This window comes from Myiozetetes cayanensis, unplaced genomic scaffold (assembly GCF_022539395.1).
Source record: "Myiozetetes cayanensis isolate MyiCay16 unplaced genomic scaffold, myiCay2020 scf1, whole genome shotgun sequence".
NCBI classification, from domain to species: Eukaryota; Metazoa; Chordata; class Aves; order Passeriformes; family Tyrannidae; genus Myiozetetes; species Myiozetetes cayanensis.
The window spans coordinates 80502459-80526067 of record NW_026086604.1 but is presented as its reverse complement, the minus strand read 5'-3'; the positions used below and the strand labels follow the sequence as shown (position 1 = coordinate 80526067).

Sequence of the window (23609 nt, the reverse complement as noted above, 5' to 3'; positions counted from 1 at the left end):
CTTGCTGAGAAGAAAGCTAAGTGGTTTGCTTTAGCAAAAGTACAGCCTGTTTATTTGAGGGCCTTTATCACTATTCTCCATTCAAAGTTTTTGAAAACTTAGCTGGAATGCTGCATCTAGTTTTGCCCTTCCTCTACAAGAAAGATATTAACATATTGCAGCGAATTTATAGAACGGTTACTAAGAAGGTATAGGGAGCTGGAGCATATGATGTACAAGGAGAGAAGAGAGATATGGTTTTGTTTAGAATTACGACAAGAAGGTTTACTGTTGTTTACAGTTACCTTAAGGGAGGGTGTAGGCAAGGCAGAGCTAGAGAAGGCAGTGATAGGAGAGGCAATAGACACAAGTTGCAATGAGGGAAATTCTGATTAGATATTAACAGATTTAAAAAAAAAAAAAAGAAAAAAAAAAGAAAAAAAGAGAGATGCATAAGCATTGAGAGAAGTGCCCAAAGAAGCTGTGAAATCTCTATCCTTGTAAATACACAAAACTTGGCCAGACGCTGTCCTGAGCAACTGGTTCTAATTGGACCTGCTTTGAGGAAGGGGTTAGACCAGGCAGCCTCTAGGGGTTTCTTCCAGCCTTAAATATTCTCTGATACTATCAGGCAGGAGTGATACTCAGTCCCAGACTTCAGGTTTAAGATCCAACATAGCTGTTACATGCAGGTTCATTCTGAGCGGAGAACCTGGAATTCCTTCAGCGAGAATATTCATGTTTATGCTCTCCCATTTATATAGTATCTAGTATTCATGAAAGAAAAGCATTCTGTCAGAAGCACATATAATTGGTATAACACTATCAGTCTAAAAATTCTAAAGGAAATGGTACATAAAATATTTCTGTAGGTAAAATAAGGTATTTATCAGGTGAATGGTGTAGATCCTGACAGGCTTTACTACCTGGAAGTAGCATGAGGCTCAAGCTCACACCAGTTTACTATTACCATGAATACACATGTAAGAGTCTTCATCCACAGGCATTAACTCTTTGCCCACAACCCCCTTGGCAGTTGCTATTCCCTAGCTGTACGGGACATTCTGTGAGTAATTTTAGCAGCTGTAAGCAGCATTAACAGTGCTTCAAGCAACTGACCTGAAATGTGTAAAACTACATGAAGTGGAAAGGAACTGTGAATGAATGCTCTGACACCTCTGTTTGCATGCCCTTTAAATCCTCTGCCAGTGTCATGATCAGCTTGATTGCAAGGGCTGCTAGGTAGGAGGAAGTATGTCACAGAGCCAAAAGCACAGTTATGTTGTTTGGTTCTGTCTTTTAGGAAGAACTTGACCTTCCATTAATGACAACATGATGCTAAAAATGTAAGTTATACAAATTTCTTGACTGAACTTGATGTTGCCTTCCAACATGTAGATAGGGAATGGGCAAAGATGACAAACATTCTAAAGATGACTGAATGATCATTATGTGAGCCTATGCAGGACATTAAAGTCATCTTCTTCCAACAGGCATCTAATGGTGAAACTTGATGTTTCACAGAAAGACAAAGTAAGAAACAGTGCCATAGAGACAGTAGTCCTGTCTCCAGGTCAGTAGAGAAGCCATTTCAGCTGAGCTCCCCAGGAGCCCTGCCCTGTACCGCATGGCATATGCAAGTTGGGGATAGAAGAACTGCAGTCTTCATTAAGTGATATGACTCCAAATAAACAACTCTCTAAAGAACACCGTGTTCTAACACAAACATTTGCTGATCTGTTTCCCCCTTCTCCTTTAAGTTTTTAATTCCCAGCTCACATGGTATTTTATTTCTTTACATCCTTAAGTTTTCTTTTTGTTTTTGTTTTGGGTTTTTTGGTGGGCTTTTTCTGTGCTTTGTTGTTGTTGTTGTTGTTTTGGTACAATCAGGAGAAAAGAGAGAAAGGATTGATACTTTTTCCTTCTCCTTTCTTTCCAGAGGGCAATTCTTTCCCTTCTTTCATCTGCCACCTCAGACTTTCATGATAACTACAAGCTTCACTGAATTCTGAAGTACTTGCAAGTGCATGCTGAGTTTGTTTCACCCCATTAATGGTGAAAGCAAGCCACAGTCTGCATTAGCGCATGTGGATCAACAGAAGGTGTTCACATCACAACACATTTTCAGTTTGTGTTTTGAAATGTTACACTGGCTGGCCACAGCTCCCAATCCGCTGCTGCCCCACTGTGAACCTGTGTTCACCAGTGAGGGAAATGGCAGCAAAAGAAAAGGGAGTCACCAACAATATGTTTAATTTAATAAAGAGATTTCTTTAGCTTTATGGTTTACTATTTTCAGTAAACAACAAATGGTGGAGTTAACAATGGTTGTCTAAGGCCTGAAAGACAGATTTTTTTTTTCAGCTGTCTCCAGCCTTCAAGATCTATATTTGTGATGTTGCAGTTTCATAGTGAGAACTTTACTGTTCCATACAAACAAATAAGAAAACGGTAATCGCAGCCCCAAAAAAACAGTGATCTAAGTAACCCATATTAAAGCATGAACTTTACATACAATGTCTCCTTGGAGAGGAAGATTAATATGTTCAACTGTTTTTCTATAGCTAGAAGCCTAGGGGCACACAATTCAGGATGATGTGCAGATTGCTAAAACGAGTAGAACAGGATAATCTGTGAAAAGATGTGACCCAAAATGTGAGTGGGTCACTAGCTGTGGAAAACAAAATCGTTTCATTTGGGACACAAAAATGAAAAATAAGAATTAACAGAAATATTGCCTTGAGGGTCGTAGGATTTGCTTGCTTCTCTAGGTGGAATGGGAAGAACGGGAAAGAGGTTATGTGTTGTTACACTGTAAGTACCATCATATGCCTTTATGTAGGTAATGTGGTATGTTTGAAACAGATGGTTGTAAGGCTCTTATACTGTGTAATATATTTGGATACAAGGATGATGCCAAGTAGATTCACAATTATGATGATCGTAAACATTAACCATGCTATATTTCCTGTCTTTTCATTTTCTGAATAACATCCTTGCCCACCCCACCCGTTGTTCATTATCGCCTTTCTTAGCTTCCATATGATGGTTTAAAATCTGCAAGCTGTTTTTGGATTGTTGTCCTGGGCCTCTAACCTCCCAACTGTCCCTCATTACAGAGTTATCTCCATTCCGCAGAGACTGACAGTACAGAGAACTTCTATCAGTGCCAGTAAATCTTTCAAAGAGGAATTTAAGACAAGTGTGTGTATGTGTGTGCAATTCAATACAGAAATGAAGGGCACTTGGGAAAGTCAAGTGGTGGAACATAAAATTTGACTGATGGATGAAGAATAAAGGAAGTGCAGATGCGCCACAGCATTTGTTCTACCTTTTAAGAGAATGACAAGTATTCAGCCTATTGAAGTGGGAGGCAAGTGACCTAATCATATAAACTGAGGGGGGGGGGGAAAAAGGGGGGGAGGGAAAGGAAGGAGAATTCTGATTTTTTTTTTCCAATCTCAGTTTAGAAATTTCTGACTTTTAGCTGCGCAGAAGGTCATTAACCTCCCTGTACATCAGTTTTGTCATGTGTAAAAGGCTGGTCTTAATGCTTCTTTTATCACAGTTAAACATACCACTATAATTAACTCATATTGTTACACATAAAGGACTCTGTAACTTTCTTGTCAGTGGCATGAGTAAGAGTGCCATAAATGGCCCACAAAAGCCCTATGTCCTGCTAAGAGGGAAGTTCCCCTGCAGAGTGGTGCAGATGGCAATTAGTGCTCCCCAGGGACCACAGCACCCTCACACAGATGAAGTGCAGGAGGGAGCCCAGATCTTGAAAGGTGCAAAACTTTACTCTTCATCCTTCTGTGTAGGAAAGAGTGTGGAGGTCCTCTGAGAAGCACAATGTAAACTCAAATTTCACATCTTGAGCTGTGGAAAAAGACTGTTGAGGACCTGCCAGAGATAGGGATATAGCCCAGAGCTTTATGTACACTGTGGGTAGTGCCACAACCCACAGACAAGCTCAGATTGACTGATGCAACATTGGGCTGACTGATAGTTGACTGCAGTTTTGTTGTGAGCCACTGCAAGCTCAGGAATTGTTCAGGACTGAGAGGTCATTTCGAAACTGGCTCTTGAGCTGCCAGTTCTGAATGTAGAATGCAGAATCTAGACCCTGAGACAGGATATTCTGAGAATCAAACGCAAATTGAAAATTGCTTTGAATATGCTCCCTGAATAAATATAAGTTAAAAGGATAACTTTTAATTTTAGTCCTCATAAAGGTAACAAATAGTCACTGTGTTTGGAAAAGGAAACTGAAGGCATCAGGCTTATATCATAGTGCAAGCTGCAAGGCACGGAAAACAAATACTGAGCAAGTTTCTTCCAACTGAACTGCATAAAGGATGTTAAAAGTGCAGATGGGGAGTCATTTTAGTTTGACTTTCCATGTCTTGCATTTTTTGGGGAACAAAAATTTTGAAGGTAAGTACAGAATACTAGCATACTAAAGATCTGAGAGAAAGTGAAGATTTTTCTTGATAGTTATCATATCATCCAATTAAGATATGATACCTTTTAACTGCTGGAGTAATGTGACCCATTACTATCTCAAGTGCTGAAAAGATATGGAATATACTACATGGACTGTACTACATGGACTGTATTACACGTCAATTAATTTCTTTGTTTAAATAGCCCATTGTGTGTGCTCAGAGCCAGATACTTTTAACTCAGTATGTTGCTTACTACCTTTACTTGCAACTAGCTCGGAGAGATTCTGTCTTTTGTTTGATTTGCTTCTCGTGAAATACACTGCTCTGCTTGCCTTCAGAATAGTTGTGGCCAGAAGTAAAATCAGATAAAAAAAAAAGAAATACAGTCCTGAAACTATACTATGGTAACATTTAGTTGATCCCCTCCTCCTCCAAAACAGTATCTTAAACCATTCCTGATGGAGGGGAATTTATCTTTGCCAGTAGTTCCTTCAACACCAAACAAAAGGATTGTGGGTTTGCCTACAGTAACACAGTATCCTTTTTGCTTTGCCAAGCCACATACCAGCACGACCTGGACTTTATCTTCCTTGAAAAATGGAGTTGTCAGCAGAGGCTGATTATTTATGATGGTTTGTACAGGTAGTAACATCAGATAGCTTCCAGGCGAGCATAATGCTTGAACTATATGAACATCAATAAGACACAGCAAAAATGAAAAGTACGTCTGAAAGTTTCCTTTTAGTGCCAGACAGAGAGAGTGTTACAAAACTGTTCCACAGTTGTGCCTGTTGTTACCAGGAAAGCAAGTTGGTCATTTCCATTGCAGGACGCCAGAAGCTGTGATTACAGAGTAAGATTTAAGACTTGTTCGGATCTTTCCTCAGTCCTAAAGAAAGTGGCATCCTGGTCCTTTATATAACAATGATTTCTAGGTTTGTGCTCTAACCTCAATGGTGGATGCCAGTTCATGGATTTTATGTAGCCAATGGGACAGCCATGAAAAGCTGTCAAGTGCATACAAATGATAACGATACTTTTGAGTATAATCTTGGAACAGGGCAGATTTTTTCACTTTTTTTTTTTTCCCCGGCATATCTGAAGATCTCTAGGGAATGCTGCATATATTTCTAGATACAGCTGCACTACCACTTCATTGTTTACCTGTGATTTAAAGATGCATTCACCCCACCTCTATAAAATTGTACTAAGTAGCCACCGGTACAACTAGATCACTTTTAGAACCCAATTCAAATGCTGCAAATTTTGGCAAGGTAGTAGTGCTAGATGCTGCTCTACTTTGATGCTCATGTAATTCTTTTGTTCTATTTTAGGATTGAGTCCCTGCCAAGTGCCATAATTTCTGAACCGGAAGAAAAGATATCTTCAGGTTAAAATGTCACTGTGCCCATCAGTCACACTTCAATGCATAGCTGTAGTTCACAAGTTATTCAGCAGTGCAATGAATAATTCCAGTCTAAAACTTTTCTTCAAGTTCCTCATTATTATGTCTGAGGCTACAGTGACTGGAGGCATGAATTTTGACTCTTTTTAAAAGTGTTTATTTCACAAATATATAGGAATGAAATTCAGGAGTACAAGAATGGATAATAAAACAATGGATCTGGTGTCAGAGCTACAGCATACAATCAACTTGCATTTATAACACTGCGAGCTTCTTGTTGGCAGCCACTTATCCTTGTCCAGTGCGATACAGCTGCATACTTGGGCTGACAGTAAAGTGTGTAGCATAAAAAACAGGGCAGAACTTTTTAACAGCTGACAGTACCCACTGGTACCAAAAAGATAGCTAGTTTGGTTCATATGTGCTTGGGCAATTAACTCCTAAAGGATGGAAAGCTTTGGGTTCAATGGATAAAGAGTATATCAGGTATGGAGCACAATAGTACCCTGGTCCATGACTTGGATTCAGCATCGTCTTCAGTACTGCCTTGAGCTCTGTCTTCAGAGAGATTACCTTTCTTTTTCATTATTTCAAATGGTTTACTGTTCTTTTTCTTCTCTCTTAATCTACTATGATGTAAATGTGTTTTTTGTAGTATAACCAGTTACAGGATTTTACAACTGTAATTTGGGCAGTTCATAGAAATAATGCTGTTTGTTAGAATCTTTCACAACGGACTTCTTATATCTCAAATTTTTACATAGATATTTGGATTAAACAGATGTTTAAAAAAATGAAAAGCAAAAGAGTAAAACCAGCCCAAGAAAAAGATTTTTTTTGCAGCTTATATGGAATATTTTTTTTAATGATGTTGACACCCACCATCTTTAACCACTAAACACAAAAACTTCAGAAGATCCAGGTCTGACTGCTTACACACTAAGACATAAACACAAGTCCCCTTTACATACATATATTGTTGTTGTTTTAAGATATTTTGATGTTCACATTTCTTCTTTATATTCCTACTATTTTAAAGTCCATATTTAAGGTTAACATTTAGTCCTCTGAGAAAAAAAAAAGCTTCATAAAAACGTTCATTATCCTCATTTACCCACACCAATCAAGTTTAATTGCTCAGTTAAATTGACTGGTTACCTCAATTTGGAGAAATTCAGCTGTTTCTATCATTTATCTTCACACCAATACCCAACTTTAAAAAAAAAAAAGGCTGCTTTTCCATGCCTTGTGGCTAATTGTTCAGTTACAAGGGTGTGAGCAGTTCTGGCATTTGAAAGATGTGTGAAAGGCCACATACGAATCTCTAAGGAACACAGAATCAATGACATTTATACATTATGTGTTGTTTCTATGCTTTGAAACAGTAAATGTATTTAAGTACAAATAGGTGGAAGAACAACTTTTAAAAAATAAGATCTACATTTTTTTCTATGTCTCCTGTTCAAACTTTCTTGGCTTTTTGGTCCAAGTAGACCATTTTAAAACTGTCTCTCAGCAAAATCATCCTGCAGGAATATTCCCTCCCCCATCAGTCCATCTGAAATCAATAGCTCTACTCTAATTCTGCAGTGGAGAGAAGTGGGGCTGAGCAGGCTTTAATGTCAGAATTCACAGGGAAAATGACAGACTTCAGGACTTGGCCGAGGACCACCTGCTTTATCTTTGGAGAAAAAGATCCTCATTACCCTGACAATCCCCTCAGTAGACTAAGAAACAGGAGAGTGTGGAGGACTACTGTCTTTCCCTTGGTTTTTCTTTCCCCTTGACTCAAAGTTTCTTACCTATTGGTTTTTTTTTTCCCCTTCAATGTCTCACCTTCTGTTTTTGTTTTTGTTCTCTTTGGGTAAACTTTTTCTCCTATCCTCTACCTGCCATTTGATCTCATTTTTCCTTCCTTTCCATCTTGATTCCTCTTTGTAAAGTTCTCCATTCTTTCCACCTCTGTATTTCTAGTTCTTTCCTCTCACTCTCTTCTGGCTTTTTTTCTTATCCTCTTATCTTCCTTCTCTACTTCTCCTCTCTGAGGACTCTCTGCCTTTGGCCTTTTCCTGTAGATTGGGCTCAATGGTACCCTTCATGAATGCTGATTATCCTGGTTGGAGCTCTATGAGTATTACACCAGCTGAGTAGCTCTTCATTTGAATCATGCCTTGCAGCCATTTAGGAGGAAAGGAGTGTCACATCCAACTTTGATTGACAGTTGACTGGCAGGCAAGAAAAGCAGCCACCATCTCTCATGGGAATGCTCAGAAGCTTGCAGAGGGAGATAAAATGTCAAACCACTGTGATCTGCAGCCTTTGCTAAGAGGCTTGAGAGATCAAACTAGATCAGACACAACCCCATTTTAGTTTGGAAAACCAAGCTGTATTGTTTCTGCTTTGAATGTCATCATCAATAGCATAATTTTTGCACTATGCAAGACAGACTCCTATAGAGTATGTATGGCACCTTTGGTAGTATAGACTCTCTCTAGTCTCTTACCACAGGTGTACTAGCTCTGAAGCTCACATAAAGACCTACACGGGGTCTGCTGCTCAGGGAGGTGGAGATTCTCAGAGTTAGGCTGTGATTTTTCTTTTTTAAATAATGTTTTACACACCCTTTTCTAACTGTCAGCATGCTTTGAGATTAGAAATTTTCAGCTGCCTGTTGCTTCATAGTGTTTACACACGGCGTGCTTCAACCGTGGCTTGTAATAGCATGGCTTGTGGTATGAAGGTCATGTCACAGAGTCCTTAGTGAAACCACGAAACCTCATCAGAAAATGTCTGCAGCACTGTTGTGTGGAGTGGGGAATAAAAAGAGAAACAAACTTGACTTTGCCGGGTAGAGAGAATCCTCACCAAAAATGTAGGTATTGTGAATCCTAACTTAGACCAAAACCTCTTCTTGTTTATATATTTTGACTCTAGCAAAATTATTGAGCATAAGGGAGAATATATATTGCATTTTAAAGCTAAAAATCTGGCCTATAATTGAGGTGCATTATTTCCAGACAAAAAAATAAAAAGGAAAATCTTTAATAGAATTGTGCATGATTTGCCATGGGACTTCCTGGTTAAATGAGGAATGTCTTCTTGTTGATTATAATATGAAGCTGAAGCATACTAACCTTTCTGCTGAAAGGTAACCAGCAGAAGCTGGGCACAGCAAAGAGAACCAGAAGTTGTAGCAGGCTTTGTTCTTACCTACTTTTTATTGCTGGCTTTCCAGCATTTCTAAAATCAAAACTTGGATGTGTAGGAAAGAAGCTTACCTTGCCAACGTATTGGTAGTCCGTTCCTGTGTATTCCTCCAATAAAAAGAACTGATTCCACATCCAGCTCCTTTTGGAACGATGGAGGTCTTGCCTGCTGTTTCCAGACAATACCAAAACCTTTTCCTTTTCTGGAAAGCCACTAGTCCTTTTGGATAACGGAGTTAAGAAGCTTTGGTGGGGCTGACTAGCCCAAAACAGCAGCCAGAAGCAATGGTAAGTTCTCATCATGGCAACACAAGAAGGTCTAAATAATGACTTTTTGTCTTGTCCTCAAACTAACCTACTTTACTGCACTGAATCCAATCTCATGCCGTCTTCCTTCTTTAAACAGTCTTTGTAGTCTCAAAGGAGCTCTGAAAAGAAAAATAACAACTTTGTTAGCATTTCCAAAGGTACTTAACTGTCATGACTGCACATAGATGAGTAATAATGATTGCTGAACAGCTGGGTTGTTTCTGATTCAAAACATTGCAAATGGTCCTTCAAATAATCTGAGTGACTCCATACTGAGTAGGAGGAAGGAGTCATGATGTTTGGATGTGTGTGTGGGGGCACCCTCCTTTTGCTTCTCTTCGTCAACAAAGGTAAATCAGGCATTTCTCTTTTTACTGCCTGAGTTTTGGGATATAACTGATAACTTTTTGATTGTGGATCTTGATCAGGTTACCTTATTACATCAAAGAAGTGCGAGCAAAAGTGCACACTGTTTTCCCAGGAGGCATTATGTTGCTATAGTTGTGGGCTGAAGAGACTGGACTTAGATAACTCAAGGATTTTTCCCTCACATTTAAGGTCTTTTGCCTTTGACCGAATTTAGAAAGTGCTAGCTAAACAGGTTGGTGAAATAAATGTCATATTTGTCAATATCTCACACATACTAGACCTGTTTGTTACTGCACAGGAAGTGGGCACTGCTTTTCTCATTATCTACTGCCAGAGTATTGTACCAAGTTTTGGATCTTTAAATACACATTTACATATGTAAATGTTTTCACTAATAACTTCTAAAAATATAAAAAAACCCCATCTGATCATTGCTACCTACGGGTTTTTACTAGCTACTGCTTCCTATTATTAGTGCACCTACAAAATAATTACAAAATTATCTCTGAGGACCTCATAATTTTCAACATACAAAAAGCTATACATACAGTACCCTAGTATAGCATGGAATGTTCTTCTATTTTTTTAAAAAAGCTGGAACCCTCTATTCAGGAGGAAGAAATTATACTATGTGTCTCAGATAACCAGTCATGCAAAATGCCTAACTAACAGCTGTGGAACATTTTATAATGTGAAGAAATCAGAATTAGCTGACAGAAACATTCCACAACATATATTTTTTTCATAAACATGCTGATAAATTTTTAGTCCAAACAGATCCATGCTCTGAGAGAGAAAGGATCATTTGATTATTTTCATTTCTTTTCTCACTGATGTTCTTTGAAGAAGTTTTGGGTTTTTTTCAGTTTTCTGATCAAAACCCAATAAATCATACTAAAACCAGCTCAAAATTCAGTACAGTACCTCTCAGTTTTAGTAAATAAAGATTGTGGAATGGTAATCTGACTACACCAAATTGCAAAGAAAATTTTTGTTTGATTTTGTAAGCATTTAATGCAACCTACTTGGATCATACACTATCAAAGACCATTTTTCCCCCTATATGTTTGGGTTTTTTAAAGGTGTATATTAGACAGAATTTAGCCTTTGAGCTACACTGACAGAGTTAAATTGCCTGCAATGCCTCCAGTTAGCTGCTCTTCTGGTTGTTGTTGTTGTTAGTAATAAATTGTATGAAATAACCTCAAGTCTCTTACAGTTCACGTTAGTAAATAATTTTTATAAGGAAATACCACTTATCTTTTATATGAATAGTAGGTAATGGAACAGGACTGTTCAAACAATATTGCTTTATTGGTTTACAAGGTAAAAGAGGTTAAGAGGTAACTTCTGGGTGAGAAGGAGTAAGTTTTTCAGCATTAAGAGGAAAATGGAAAAGGCACAATTAATTCTGAAGCAGTGTACTTTCCTCTGGAGAAAAGGGATGGTTTCTAGTTAGATCTTGTGAGCCAGTGAGCTTCCTGTGGGTAAAAACAACTCAGTCCTGTAGGTCATGGGAGGTGTGTCCACATACAGCTTTGAGTGTTGTGAGAGAGACACAAACACATGGGTGTACACATATACACGTAAACATGTACACACAGAACAGCAGGAACAGAGCTGCTGACCAGTACAAGATCTTCCCAGAGGATGAACAGAAAAAGCCAGCATGACTAAGCTTTACAATGTGTTCAACAATTGCCTTCAGTGCAATTGATGGAGCAGTGCCAAACTAGTGTGCAGGTCACTGGAGGGGGACACGAGCAGCAGATTCAAGCACCAGGCTAGGGAGAGCTGAGGTGGCCTTGACTCTCCCTTTGTCTATAGTCTCTCTTATCATCCTCCTGTACCCTTCTGACCTGCATAGGATCTTGTCCTTTACAACTGTGCCAACATCCACTCAAACCTTGGCTCTGAGTGGACTGTATTCTGATTGACATCTTCCTTCATGTGATATGAAAGAAGAAAATGTGTCTCACACCATGTTTTTTATCTCCATTTTCTTGCCAGGTTGCTTTGCAGGGAGGTTGGGGCCTGCCCAGGTGAGTTAAATAGTGCCCTAAGCAGTGGCAGACGCCATGAGCTGCCACGTATCAGCACACATGTATCATCAGGATGATCTGTGTTGGAGGGCAGATGGAAAATGATGGATTAGACGGTAGCTCTGGCACTGCACATGTGACTTGCCTTACTGGGGAGGCAGAGTCTGAGGTAGGGAGCACAGCACATGAGCAAACCTATTATTTTGCTATTAGTGAAAGTCTGCATGGACTGCTGAGGCATAAGGAGTGAAAACCATCACCTGACAGACTCTCCCAGTGCTCGTTCCATTACCCCTATGGCCAAATCCCATGGTGGGGCTCCATACCTGCACATAGCATTTCCTGAGAAGTGCTGCCTGGAGCAGCATTACCTAGACAGGATTTGTGCCAGCCTTTTAAAAAATCAGTCCTTCAAATGCCAATTGCCAGGAAACAATTATTCCTGCAGGGGAATTTTCTGCACTTGAAGTCAGCTATATTTCACAACTCTGATGTCATGGGAAAGGTTTTATAGTGGCTCATGTTGAAATATAGCTTACAAGAATGATATCATAGCTGTGAAATACAGCCTTTTACTCTTCCCTGCAGAGATGTGTCCAAAATGCTGAAAAATAAGGGCATGATCCCATAATCTCCTTCTTGACTGCACAGTCTTCATGCTGCAGCAGAGCAGCTAAGCCCCGGCAGCTTCCCTATGAGTGGCAAGAGAGGAGACACACCTTTACAGACCTCGGCTTAAGCATGCAACTGGGGTAAGTACCACCTGAATCCAGGGTGTCTTTGCCCTGTAGGTGCTCATAACTGTTTTATGGGTCATAGTGATAAATTCAGTTGAGTGAATAAAAAGGATAGGAGCACTATACTGTGAGCTGAGCCATTAGTACAGTGAGCTCTTGTGGCTCTTAAGTGCCATTTTGTCCTCCAGTCCCAACATCTTATGCTCCAGAGAGATCTCTGCAATGTAACAGTTCTCTTGTGCAATCTCCCTTCTTCATTCTGAAAACATTTCATTCACCAGGGATATTTTTTTTTTTTTTTAAGTGCAGATGTGCAAATATAACTGATGGGACCTTGGGATTAGGGCTAATTTTTTTTTCCTTCACATTGCACAAAGACAAGTAAAAAGAAGCACTTTACACATGCCATTTCTCTCAACCTTCAGTTGGTCAGCTGGCTGCGGAACTTGCTGTGTTAACCAGCTGTCAAGAGTGAAAAACAACTTTAGTGTACAACAGCCTCAGACAACTGGCTTAGCTCTGTCATCTCAAATATATAGCAAATCTAGCTTTTTTATGAGAAAAGAAGAAATCTGCACATCCAAGCTTAAAAATGATCGCAGTCTAACTTTAGCTGTGATCATTGTTAACATAAAAGTAATGTCACTTGCAGCCACAGAACTTTCTTCAGTGTGACAAGTTGCAGATTTAAAGTTTATGTTCATTCCTCTTTGAAGGATCAAAACCTCAGAGAATTGCTTAATCACTATAAATATCGACTTCAAAATTATTTCCCCCAGGTGAGATAGTCATAGCCTTTCTATTCACCCTCTTCCCCAAGACTTCATTAATGTAAGTAACGTTTTAATGTGAGAATTCAGTGCAAATTTACGCCCTTCCACAGAAATACTTAAGTATTTCAGCTATATATCAAAGAGGAAATGCATCCATTGGAGTCACTCCTATAAATCTAGGAGCTCTGCTCCGGAGATGTCATTCTGGCACAGTGACAGGCATCAGGTACAGATCTTTGGCATAAGGAACCCCAAAGAGTTTCCACCTCCACTCCTACCCAGCACTCCCAGCTGGTTGTTAAATAAACCAGACTAGAAAAGAGCCTTCCCATGAGAGGCATTAGCAAGGAGGGGAAAACCAGTTTTTCCTCATTCTTTTCTGTTCAGCTCCATTGTATTCACTCCATCAACAGACTCTCAAAAGGAATATGCTTTAAAAAGCATCCTAGACTCTGAACGTGAGCATAATTTCTTTCTTCATTCAATTATGTTTCTGTATGAATTTATACATCTTGGATGTTATGGGTTGCTGATTATTAGATTTTAAATAGCTTCTAAATAGACTAACAACCATTGGAGTCTCTAAAGTTTCTGGCATAACCTTTATTCAAACAGAAGTACCAGTATAATAGATCCTTTATTCCCTAGTCAGATAGGTACAGTTTCATTGTTTGAGTGTTAGATACAAAGCTTCACACATTTGATTAAGGTCCATTAGTACACTGGAATGAACATTAATTGTGTTTTCAAGAAATGATAATGTACTGCTATTCTCACACAGAGATTGAATGAGAAGGTGAAAGTTAATAGATGCTTTAGCACAGTAATTTAGGAAAATGAGCATGGGAAATGTTTTAGGGTTTGGGGCTTGTTTATTTATTTATTTATTTCTGTAACACAATATACTGTATCAATCCTTATGAAATTTGCTTAGGTTCTTGGAGAAAAATGCACAAGTGCAGAGAATAGACCCTACTCTCTCATTCTACAATAAAGTATGAATAGATTAAACTACGAATGCACAAGTATAGATGCCTTTACTGCCTCCAAAGTAGGTCTGATTTATGTCTGTTCCTGGAAAGATGCAGACTAGTCCCTGGCTTCATCATTAAATGAAGTGTTTGCCACCAGTGGCCTTTAAAAGAAAAAGAGAGCTCTGCCCTGGAAGCTTTAATTTATATTTAATTTTGTAGAAGATTTGGGGATGCACTAAAAGTATTCTGACATAATTTTCTATATGCTTACCCAGCCAGCACCACTTGAGTCTGTCAGGCAAACTGAGCTTGCCACAGTATCTGGACTGCAGGCTTTGCCTTCACAGTTTCCCTGTACAGCAGAGTCAGTTTCTAGTCCCTCAGCGAGACCATGCAGTGCGAGAAACTCTCTGTACTCATGCAGTCTTGCTGGAAGGACTCTCCCTTGCATCAAATATCAGGTGCAAGTGTTAAACCTTTCAAGCCTGAGAGAGGGGAAGACATCAACATCACATTGTTAAAGCCTGAGGAATGGAACGTGGGAAAGCATTAATGGGAGAGGAGGAAAACTGCTTAGCAGTGACTCCTGTGTTTGCTGTGTCAGGTGTGACAGTCTTTCCCCCTCCTTATTGCAAAACCAAGCCTAAGGAGCAATTTCCAAGTCCCTAAGAGAATTTAAATGACCCAGAGGAGCCAGGACCATAGGCTGTCCTTGAGGCTGTCCTCTCTAATGTGAAGTATGTGATTCTGCTAGCCCACAGGCAAGACTGCAAAGAAATGATTAAGGCTTTAAGGAAAGTCTGCAGAAAAATTGCTTTCTCACCATGGAGGGGGAAAGGTTAAAGTGGCATTAGTTGTAAAAAGAAAAGCAAGTATTCCAGCTAACTTCAAAAAATAGAAGCTTCCAAATTTATCGTATTCACTTCTTTTCAGTGTCATATTAATATATTTTAATATATTATATATTAGTACATTTTCATATATAGAAAAGAATTTCATTATATTTTCAGTAATAGCTAAGTTTCATAAGCTGTAACACTGTAACACATAATTGACTTGGACTTAAAAAGCAGTTGTTGAGCTTGAGCTTACTTTACAATAATGTCTCTCTTATGACCATTCAAATTTGAAAGTCTTCATCTAATAATTTTCTCAAGTGTGAGTAAGCCTTTACAGCACTGAAACCCAAATGCCTTTTTTTTTTCTTTATTGTCCATGAGGTTTTCCTTTGTAAATATCAGCCATAAATGGAACAAAATGTCATTTTTCCAGTATAAAGAGAGCTGATGAAATTTTAATCTTCTGATCACTTTTTTTATGTCTTTGTTATATAAACCCATATACTCTAGTGATCATTCCTGCAAATACACCTCTGAAATAACAAAACAGAACAGAGCCAAGAGAGAATTCAGACTGAAAGATTTGTGGGTTTAAACTAGAAGTACTTTATGAAGACATCAAGTACACAATGTAATTGCAGCCAGCAGCAGTTGATTATAGTGTCTTTCCAAGTCATTTTTTTATTCAATTCTCTCAGCAGGAAAAAAAGGTCCAGAACCATAAAAATAACGAAATGCAGCAGAAATGCTAAGATAACTATTACCTCCATCCTGCACTGGAACTCTTAACATGGTGGTTTTGCACAATGCAACTGATTTAATCCTAGTGGACCCTCAATGCTCACAAGCACCAGCCCTCACAAAAGCACGCACCGACAAAAGAGGGAAAGTGAGCAGTGTATCTCCTGCTTTGATTCATGAATGGCTGTGGCAAAAGATGACTGTATGACTTTATTCAGCAGCTGGTGAGCTAACTGATGATGTTGTTTGTCTGCTCTCAGATATTTTGATTTTTTTTTTCCATCTGGCATTTGAAAAGAGCCTTAGTGTCATCTTGCTTCAGAGATGCCCACTCATTCTCTGTAGATAGCCACATTGGGCTTTTATCCACTGTGCATAAACAGTCTCAACAAAGAAGACAGAGGAATGGCACAGAAAAAGAAATCTTGTTTCCACCCTGTGGCTGCACTGAGTGATATTTCTGTGGCAGGGCTGGAACTGAACTTAGATTCCTGAGGCTTACAGCAGCATTTTAATCACAAGATTATTACTCTTCCTTTCTGAAGGAAGTCCAAGACATCATACCTGTGCTTTAAGCACCACGTGCACCTTTGCTGCAACCTACCGGCTGGATGTTGGTGTATGCTGGAGGGTGTGTGGACACTGTAGCTGGAGCATCCAGAAGGGCATCTGACATTCCCTGGGTGTGAAGGCAAGAGCAATAACTGCTGCAAGAATGACAACCAGGTATCACAGGCTGGTCACCTCTGCAAGCAGTGATATTGAACGGGAAGGGCAGACACAGCTCTAGCTGATCCTACTCTTTGAGAGCTACCTCTCCGTGGCACTAACAGGAAGCAGGGGCTGGTCCTGGGAAAGGTTTTTAGCTTCTTCTGCCTTTTGCAGGTGATGTGGGGACAGGCCTCCACAGTATTTCAATGTCCCCCTGCTAATGCTGCCTTCTAATCTAAAGCAGGTGACAGGTATGTGACTAGCAGGTAATACAAACTAATACTGTAAATTATACTAAGTTGTTCCCTGATGGAGAGAAGACTATAATAGTCAAGCAATCAACTATATTTAGTAGGAGAACAAATCAGTAATGCTCCTACTGCTGTGCATATCTGGTATATGGGTCTTTTATTCCTAATCAATATCTTAATGGTAGAGAGCAGCAGATGTGCATGGAACCATAGCCAAAGAGTTTTCAGCAGTACCCAAAGTAAGCTTGAAGCCATGAAAATGCTGCAGGAAAACCTTATTCCTTGTTGCAGTACTTGATGGAAGCCTGTAATGTTGTCATCCTGTTGTGCAAGTTACTGTTGTTCTGAGACATGCAATATCATGTAACTTGCAATTTCTTTTATAAAGTTGGGGTTTTCCCTAACCCTATTTATTTATTTAAGAATAGGGAACTAGCAGGCTCTTCAAAGCAAGAGTGTCATCAAAAAGAAATTAATGTCTGAAAAGGAGCCTAGCCTCCCTACTCACATAATAGAAAGTGAAAGGCTCTTGGGTGACTTGAAGTGCCTAAGTATTTTGTCTCCCCACTGAAAAAGCTACATGGTATGGATACCTGTTCTTCTGTTTCTGTTTCGACACTGAAAATGGGAAGTCTCCTAGACAGGCTCTTGATCAATAACATTTTAGGCTTTTCATTGTGAAGAAAAATAGAGCTGTTTTAAACAAGACTCCAGTCTGAGAAAGGTATGGGATGCCACCACTGTGGTAAGAGAACTATTAAAAATCTTTGACACATTAAAGAAAAACCTGGCCAGCTTCTCCCTGAAATCTGTTTTTCTTATGGTAGGGGAGATACCCTGTTTTCCTTTATTACATGCACACTCAGCCTACCATTTATTAGCTATCTAACTCCATGCCATCTGAAGAAAATTATCCACAAGCTCCCATAAATAAGATAGAACCAAAGGCAGCAAATCCTTTCTGGGCTGATCAGTAATTATTCAAAGCCAAAGATACTCTTTAAAAACAAGACGAAAATCTGGGCTTGCAGATGCTTTAGTGGCATTCAGTGGCAAGCACTGCAGTGTGATAATCAAGGCAGAGACTATACTACCACATGCATAATCAAGAATAAAAGAAAGGAGGAGGTAAGGTTTCTTTTTCAGTAGGCACCAGGATATCTTCCTATCAAAGACTATTTTTGACAGTAGTAATTAGGCAGTTCAATGACACAAGTAAAAGAAAATTCTTTGACAAGAGTGTTTTGGATGTGCTTTGGGCAGTGTATACTGTTGTCAAACATGATATTAATTACTAAAATCCTGCTTTATTTTCTACAGAAGAAACCCACATACTGTGATAACAGAAACATTATAGCAAGTGATACAGCTGAGGGAAAACAGGTAAGCAAAGCTCCTATGATTCTAATTTAGGCATGTTAGAGCTTATGTATTTTTCTTATGTACAAAAGTGATAGTTCTTTCCTATTTTTTATTTACAACTGTCTGTAACTTCACATTTCCAGGATAGCCACAGTCCCAAATGGCATGGCTACCGCCTCTTTTTTTTTTTTTTTTTTAGTGACCTGAATCTTTTCTGCCTACCTTTGGCAGTTCCCTGCTATACAGACTCTCCTGGCTACTCCTGTTCCCAGTGTGTCCCATTTTGTCTGTGGTAGAGCAAAGCAGTTGTCTTTCTTAAGCAGTTTTCCATTCACCAGCTGCTGTTTGCTGCATCTTCTCTGCTAGAGGCTCAGTGCTCACTACATTTTTCTTGACTTCTTGACAGAAACATATGCTAATTTCCCATTCCAAAGTTAGGTGAAAGCAAACATGAGGTGGGACATAAGGTCCTGGACCTGGGGAGTATATTAGAAATAGCTAAACTTTGGCTTTGTATTTGATTGTAGAAGGCTTTATTATTTCTCATGGACTTTCATGGCCATTTACCAGTGTAAAATGGATGCAGAGTGCTACCAAATCAGAAATACCTGCAATGCTCAGTTTATCGTGGACAAGTGAACTCCATTTGTGCAAATACGCTCCAACAGGAGAAATCAACTGGAAAATAAAGAGATGCCCATTAAGACTAATTTCATTACGAATGTGCTATTAAAAGAAGTCTGTATTGGTAGGTCATGTCTCTTTTTTTGATGAAAGAGTCTGTTATTTCTTTGATCATGATAGTAACTGGCTACATTAAAATGCTATAGCTTCTTTAAAAGCCTCTTAATATTACCTCTGTTAACTACACAGTTTAAGAAGCTGTAGCGAAAGAGAGGAGAGCTAATGCACATGGACTGGCCTCCCTTCTTAGATCTTTCGATCCTACTTGGGATCCTGTTAAGGATCTAGATCTTCCCAAGCAGGGCTAGACTAAACAGCAGAGTGGAAATAGCCCTGAGGACAGACGAGGAGGACTAGCATGAGAATTAAGCTGCAGCAACAAGAGGGACTGACCATTTCTGCGTGACTTCAGAGCTCCTAGGACTGGATGAGTATTAAAGTGGGAATAAGGCATGCTTTATTCACCCTCATTCAGGGTGAATAAATACCGCTCCATGCTGACAGGAATGTTCTAGCAGTTTGACTAGTAGGACATTCTGGTTCCAGCAGGATGATATTTATTCGTTGTACAACTGCATGCCAGAAGCATCTACACTCTGCCTGTGACTTCAGATGAGGCAATAAACTTCAACACTTCAGTGTATATTTCCAGCTACGATGACTCATTACTTAACTGAGGTTTTGTGAACAGTGAGTGATGTTTCTGAAACTCTTGAAGTTTCTTGAATAGGAAACATGCATACATGCTTTTCAAATCATTAATCTGAGAGGTGGCTTTCTTCCTTGAAAAGGGCCTTTTAATATGGTTTTGCTAGTAATTTTATGTTTCTCAGAATATGAAAATGTATAAAAGAATAATGTCACTTGTGACTGAATAGGTTCTGAAGTATTTAATAATGCCACTTATGTCACTAGTTCTTTGAAAAACCTTAATGAGTTGTTTAATTAGGAATATTGAGGAAATTTGAGTCACACAATTTTTCTTCTCTCTTGGTTTATACAGCTCTCATCTTGGTTTATACATACACTGTGAACATCAAATACTGCACCAGTGACTAACCCCTTTGCTTGTATTATTAAAGCATACTCCTCTGGGCATCGAAACCAATAAGATGTATATGATCAGGTCCCTGTAAAAATGTTGCTTCTTAGGAATGGGGGAAAAAACAACAACAAAAGCAGGAAAGAACTGTGATCTGACTTAAAACAATTGGTGTTTCTAGTGTCATTGAATTCTTTGCAATTACATGCGGAATCTCTTTGGGATATACACAAAAGTTACATTTTTGCAAGTGGAGTCTATAATGGAATTGCTGAAATCTTCCCCTTGAGTAATGGAGACTTGAATATGGTGCTTTATTTTTAAAATCTGTTCCAGACAGACTCTTTTCTACTGTTTTCCACATAAGGGAGCTGGAGCCATGCTGCAACTCTTAACTATATTGTTAATGCTAAATAACTATGTGATGATCATAGGCAGCAAATTGGGGATTAGAAGCTTCTAGGACAGCTCTGCTTTTATGTTTTAGACAACTGAAGGAGCTAATCATAAAAATACAAAATGTGTGATTCAAGTGGTTGTTCTTGGTCCAGGATTCAGCGGAACATTGCTCTGTGAAAGCCAATGAAGACAGTAAAATTGACCTTCTTTGCTCACTGGAGTTTTGGTTTGGCTTCTGAATTAATTCCATGGAGTTGCCAGGATTGATAATCAAGATCAAAAACACTGGAGTAGTAATTTGGGAGGAGCAGAATTATAAAAAACCATATCTGCATAATTTCAGCTTTCATGCCTGTAAACAGATGTCTCTGTTTAAAAAAACAAAGAGATACTAATCTGGACAAGAGTGACTTACTTCTATTTCAGAAAATCCTTTTCATCAGGTATTCCCCTGAGCAGTTAATGCTCAAGAAAATTATTTCCAGTAAAAACCCAAACATGATCAACTGAGTACAATCTTTGACAGTACCCTTCACAACAGAGAGGGGTAAATCAGCTACTCTTCCATTCGGGGAAAGACTACTCCATACACCTTAAGTATCTTCTTGAGCCAAAACTAAACTTCTCTGATGCTCTTACAGAAAGCAGTAAACACAACCAACCAGCCTCAGTTTTGTTGAAACTTTTGAGAATTTTGTATCATTAGAGCCAGCATGTAACTCCTAATTTTTTTAAATGTTTCTTAGTTCTACTATTGCTTTTTTCAATTGTTGCTACTTTTTTCTTATTGCCAACATTTCTGTTAGCCTGATTTTAATGACTAGAGCTGAAATGACTGGAGCTTGCTACCACTTGTAGCGACCAAATGTTTACTGACTATACCTAGGGAAATCCATGCTTTTGCAACAAAAGGTGCAATTAAATCTCAAACATTTCTAAAAATTGCACTTATTTGCACTCCTCATACATTCCACCTCAGTATCTTAAATATTACATGCACTTCTAGTGCACTGTGACTGTCGTCAGCTTAGGCTGCTTCGTTCTGGAGAGATAAAAGCCTCCTTCCTGTCAAGGTCACTTAGCTTTGATCCTAAAGTCCTCCCAGTTCCTGCTTTCCTGTTTCCTTCTCACCTCTAATTATGGGCAAACCGATGTAAGCTGAAAATTGTCAAATTGTCCTGAAAGCAAACATGAGTGTTTATTCACCTGAGGTATCCACATAGTCCCAAAATTCAAGGAGTTTGATCACTTGGTAATCTTTACTGTATTTAACCTCAGAGTAATTTTGGGAGAATTGCAAAGCTACCATTTCTGAACACAGAAAGTGCTTGTAAAGACCAGATCTTCAAAGGCATTTAGAAACCTAACTCCTACTACAATAAGGTCAGTGGCACTTAAGCCTATTATTCCTTGACATTTTAGCACTAATTTAGAAACAGAAGACTATATGGACACCAAAAAATTTGAGAAGACGTTACAGAATGAAATGGATAAACTCAAATACATACATGTGTTTCCTTCTTATTACTCTGTACGATTTAATGTTTTTCTACTCCAGTCTTGACAACTGTGTTTTTAATGATCTTTTCTCAAGTGTTATTTATATATTCCTCACATGCTGGACGAAGACAAGTTTAAAAACAAAATCAAGATTACACCAGCAGTTTATTAGCTTTATCTACACATTATCTGTTGAATTGTCTTATGATTAAATGTGGGTTTTTTTCTTCAGTTATATAACAAATCTCTAATTTATCTGTTTTAAACCAGAAATTAGATTCTTTTCCTATTTAAAGCCCTTGCAATTTAGCAACCATTCAGGTATTAGGTACACACAGGTAATATGAGAAGTCTGCCCCACAGTTATCTGCTCTGTTCCCTTCCCATAATTTCTAACCAATACACCTTTCTTCTGATATACTGCAAACTGGTTTAGACTGTAGGTGGTAAGAGGACTTTTTATCAAGTAGGGGCACTTATAAAGCACTAGGGATTACCCAAGATTCAGGCTGTCTAGGGAAAACATGGTATTTCATTAAATGAGCAATCTAAGATTTATGATTTTAAATTTTCTTTCCTTTTTGTTTAAAAGTGCCTGAAGTTTCTTGGAAATGTAACATATTGCCACTTAGTACCATATTCCAAGTGTTGAGCTTACATGTGTATATATAATATTTAAAAAATATATATATATTTAAGCCTGCATCTGTGTGCTGTACACTACTACCTATACTAATAATGGCTATTCTAATGCTACTATTGTTGGTGGGAATTGAACTTTGATTTCAGTGCTGAATAGATAAAGTGTTTCTTTGATGTTAGTATCCAGAATAGGACGGAGGCTTAAAACCACAAGGCACTGTTCCTCAAAATGAAAGTGCCACTCTATCAGATGTGAATAGAGTTGAGCGATTTCAGCTTGAAAGAAAACCTCAGTGTTTGGGGTAATACCATGGAACACTTTGACTGCAGATCATTTGGCTGTAACTGGAAAAAGAACAGGTAAGAAGAGTTTTACTGACGTAAGCATTGATATACTTGGTATGTACAAGACTGCATCAGCAGTACCACTGTGACACAGCTTTTGTAGCCCTGCACCTCAGGAAATAAGATGTTGCCATTGCTACCAAACCTATGTTGTTTTACCTTAACACAGGCCACTTCAGGTCTTGCCTGGTCCTGAGCTTTCGTTAGCTTGTTTTAGCTGAATCAGCAACTGCCCCACAGGTGGCTAACGTCCAACTTATTTTTGGTGATGGCTTCACTCTGTAAAATTGCCTGGTTTTACCCTAAAGAAATTATGCCATGTATGTTGTTCCAACAACTCTTAAGTGAATAATCTGTAACTAAAGTTGAGAACCAACTAAAAAAGTGATATTAACAGACTGTGTGAAAACCCCAAGCAGACCAAGGACTAAAGTGATCAACAGCATAGTCCTCCCAGTGAGGAATTTAGGGTACTAATTATTTGCTGTTGCTACTCATAAGAAAGGTGAGTGTGATATGAAAAAAAGAGGCAGATACCAGGAAGATGGTGACTAAAGAACTGGGTTGTCATATTAATGGGAATTAGCAATAATTAGATAATATGGACCATAAATGTTAGCATCATTGTAGCTGGACTTAGAATAATTGATTAATTTTGGTTTTACTGTTGTAACATTAATTAGACTAACAATAAACTCTAATTGTTATCTCTGCATATAAGGTGTGTGTCCCTGTGCCCATAATAAGATTTTGACTGTAATACTCTTTGTCAGATGGACAATTTTTATGCAGCAGAAGTGTGGAAAAAGGGAAAATAGTAAGTAGCAGCAAGGAGAAAGAGGAGTGGC

General features: G+C 38.7%; 1 protein-coding gene across 4 annotated transcripts in view; it reads right to left on the bottom strand.

Annotated features, from left to right (window-relative positions):
• The window catches only part of LOC126637933 (cadherin-6), a 108436-nt gene that overhangs the window by 47925 nt on the left and 36902 nt on the right, over positions 1 to 23609 (bottom strand). For all 4 annotated transcript variants that reach the window (XM_050311494.1, XM_050311512.1, XM_050311502.1 and 1 more), the window contains exon 2: positions 9114 to 9469. In XM_050311494.1, coding sequence (XP_050167451.1) covers positions 9114 to 9344 — 231 coding nt within the window. In that variant the 5' untranslated portion in view covers positions 9345 to 9469. The remainder of the gene's footprint in view (positions 1 to 9113; positions 9470 to 23609) is intronic.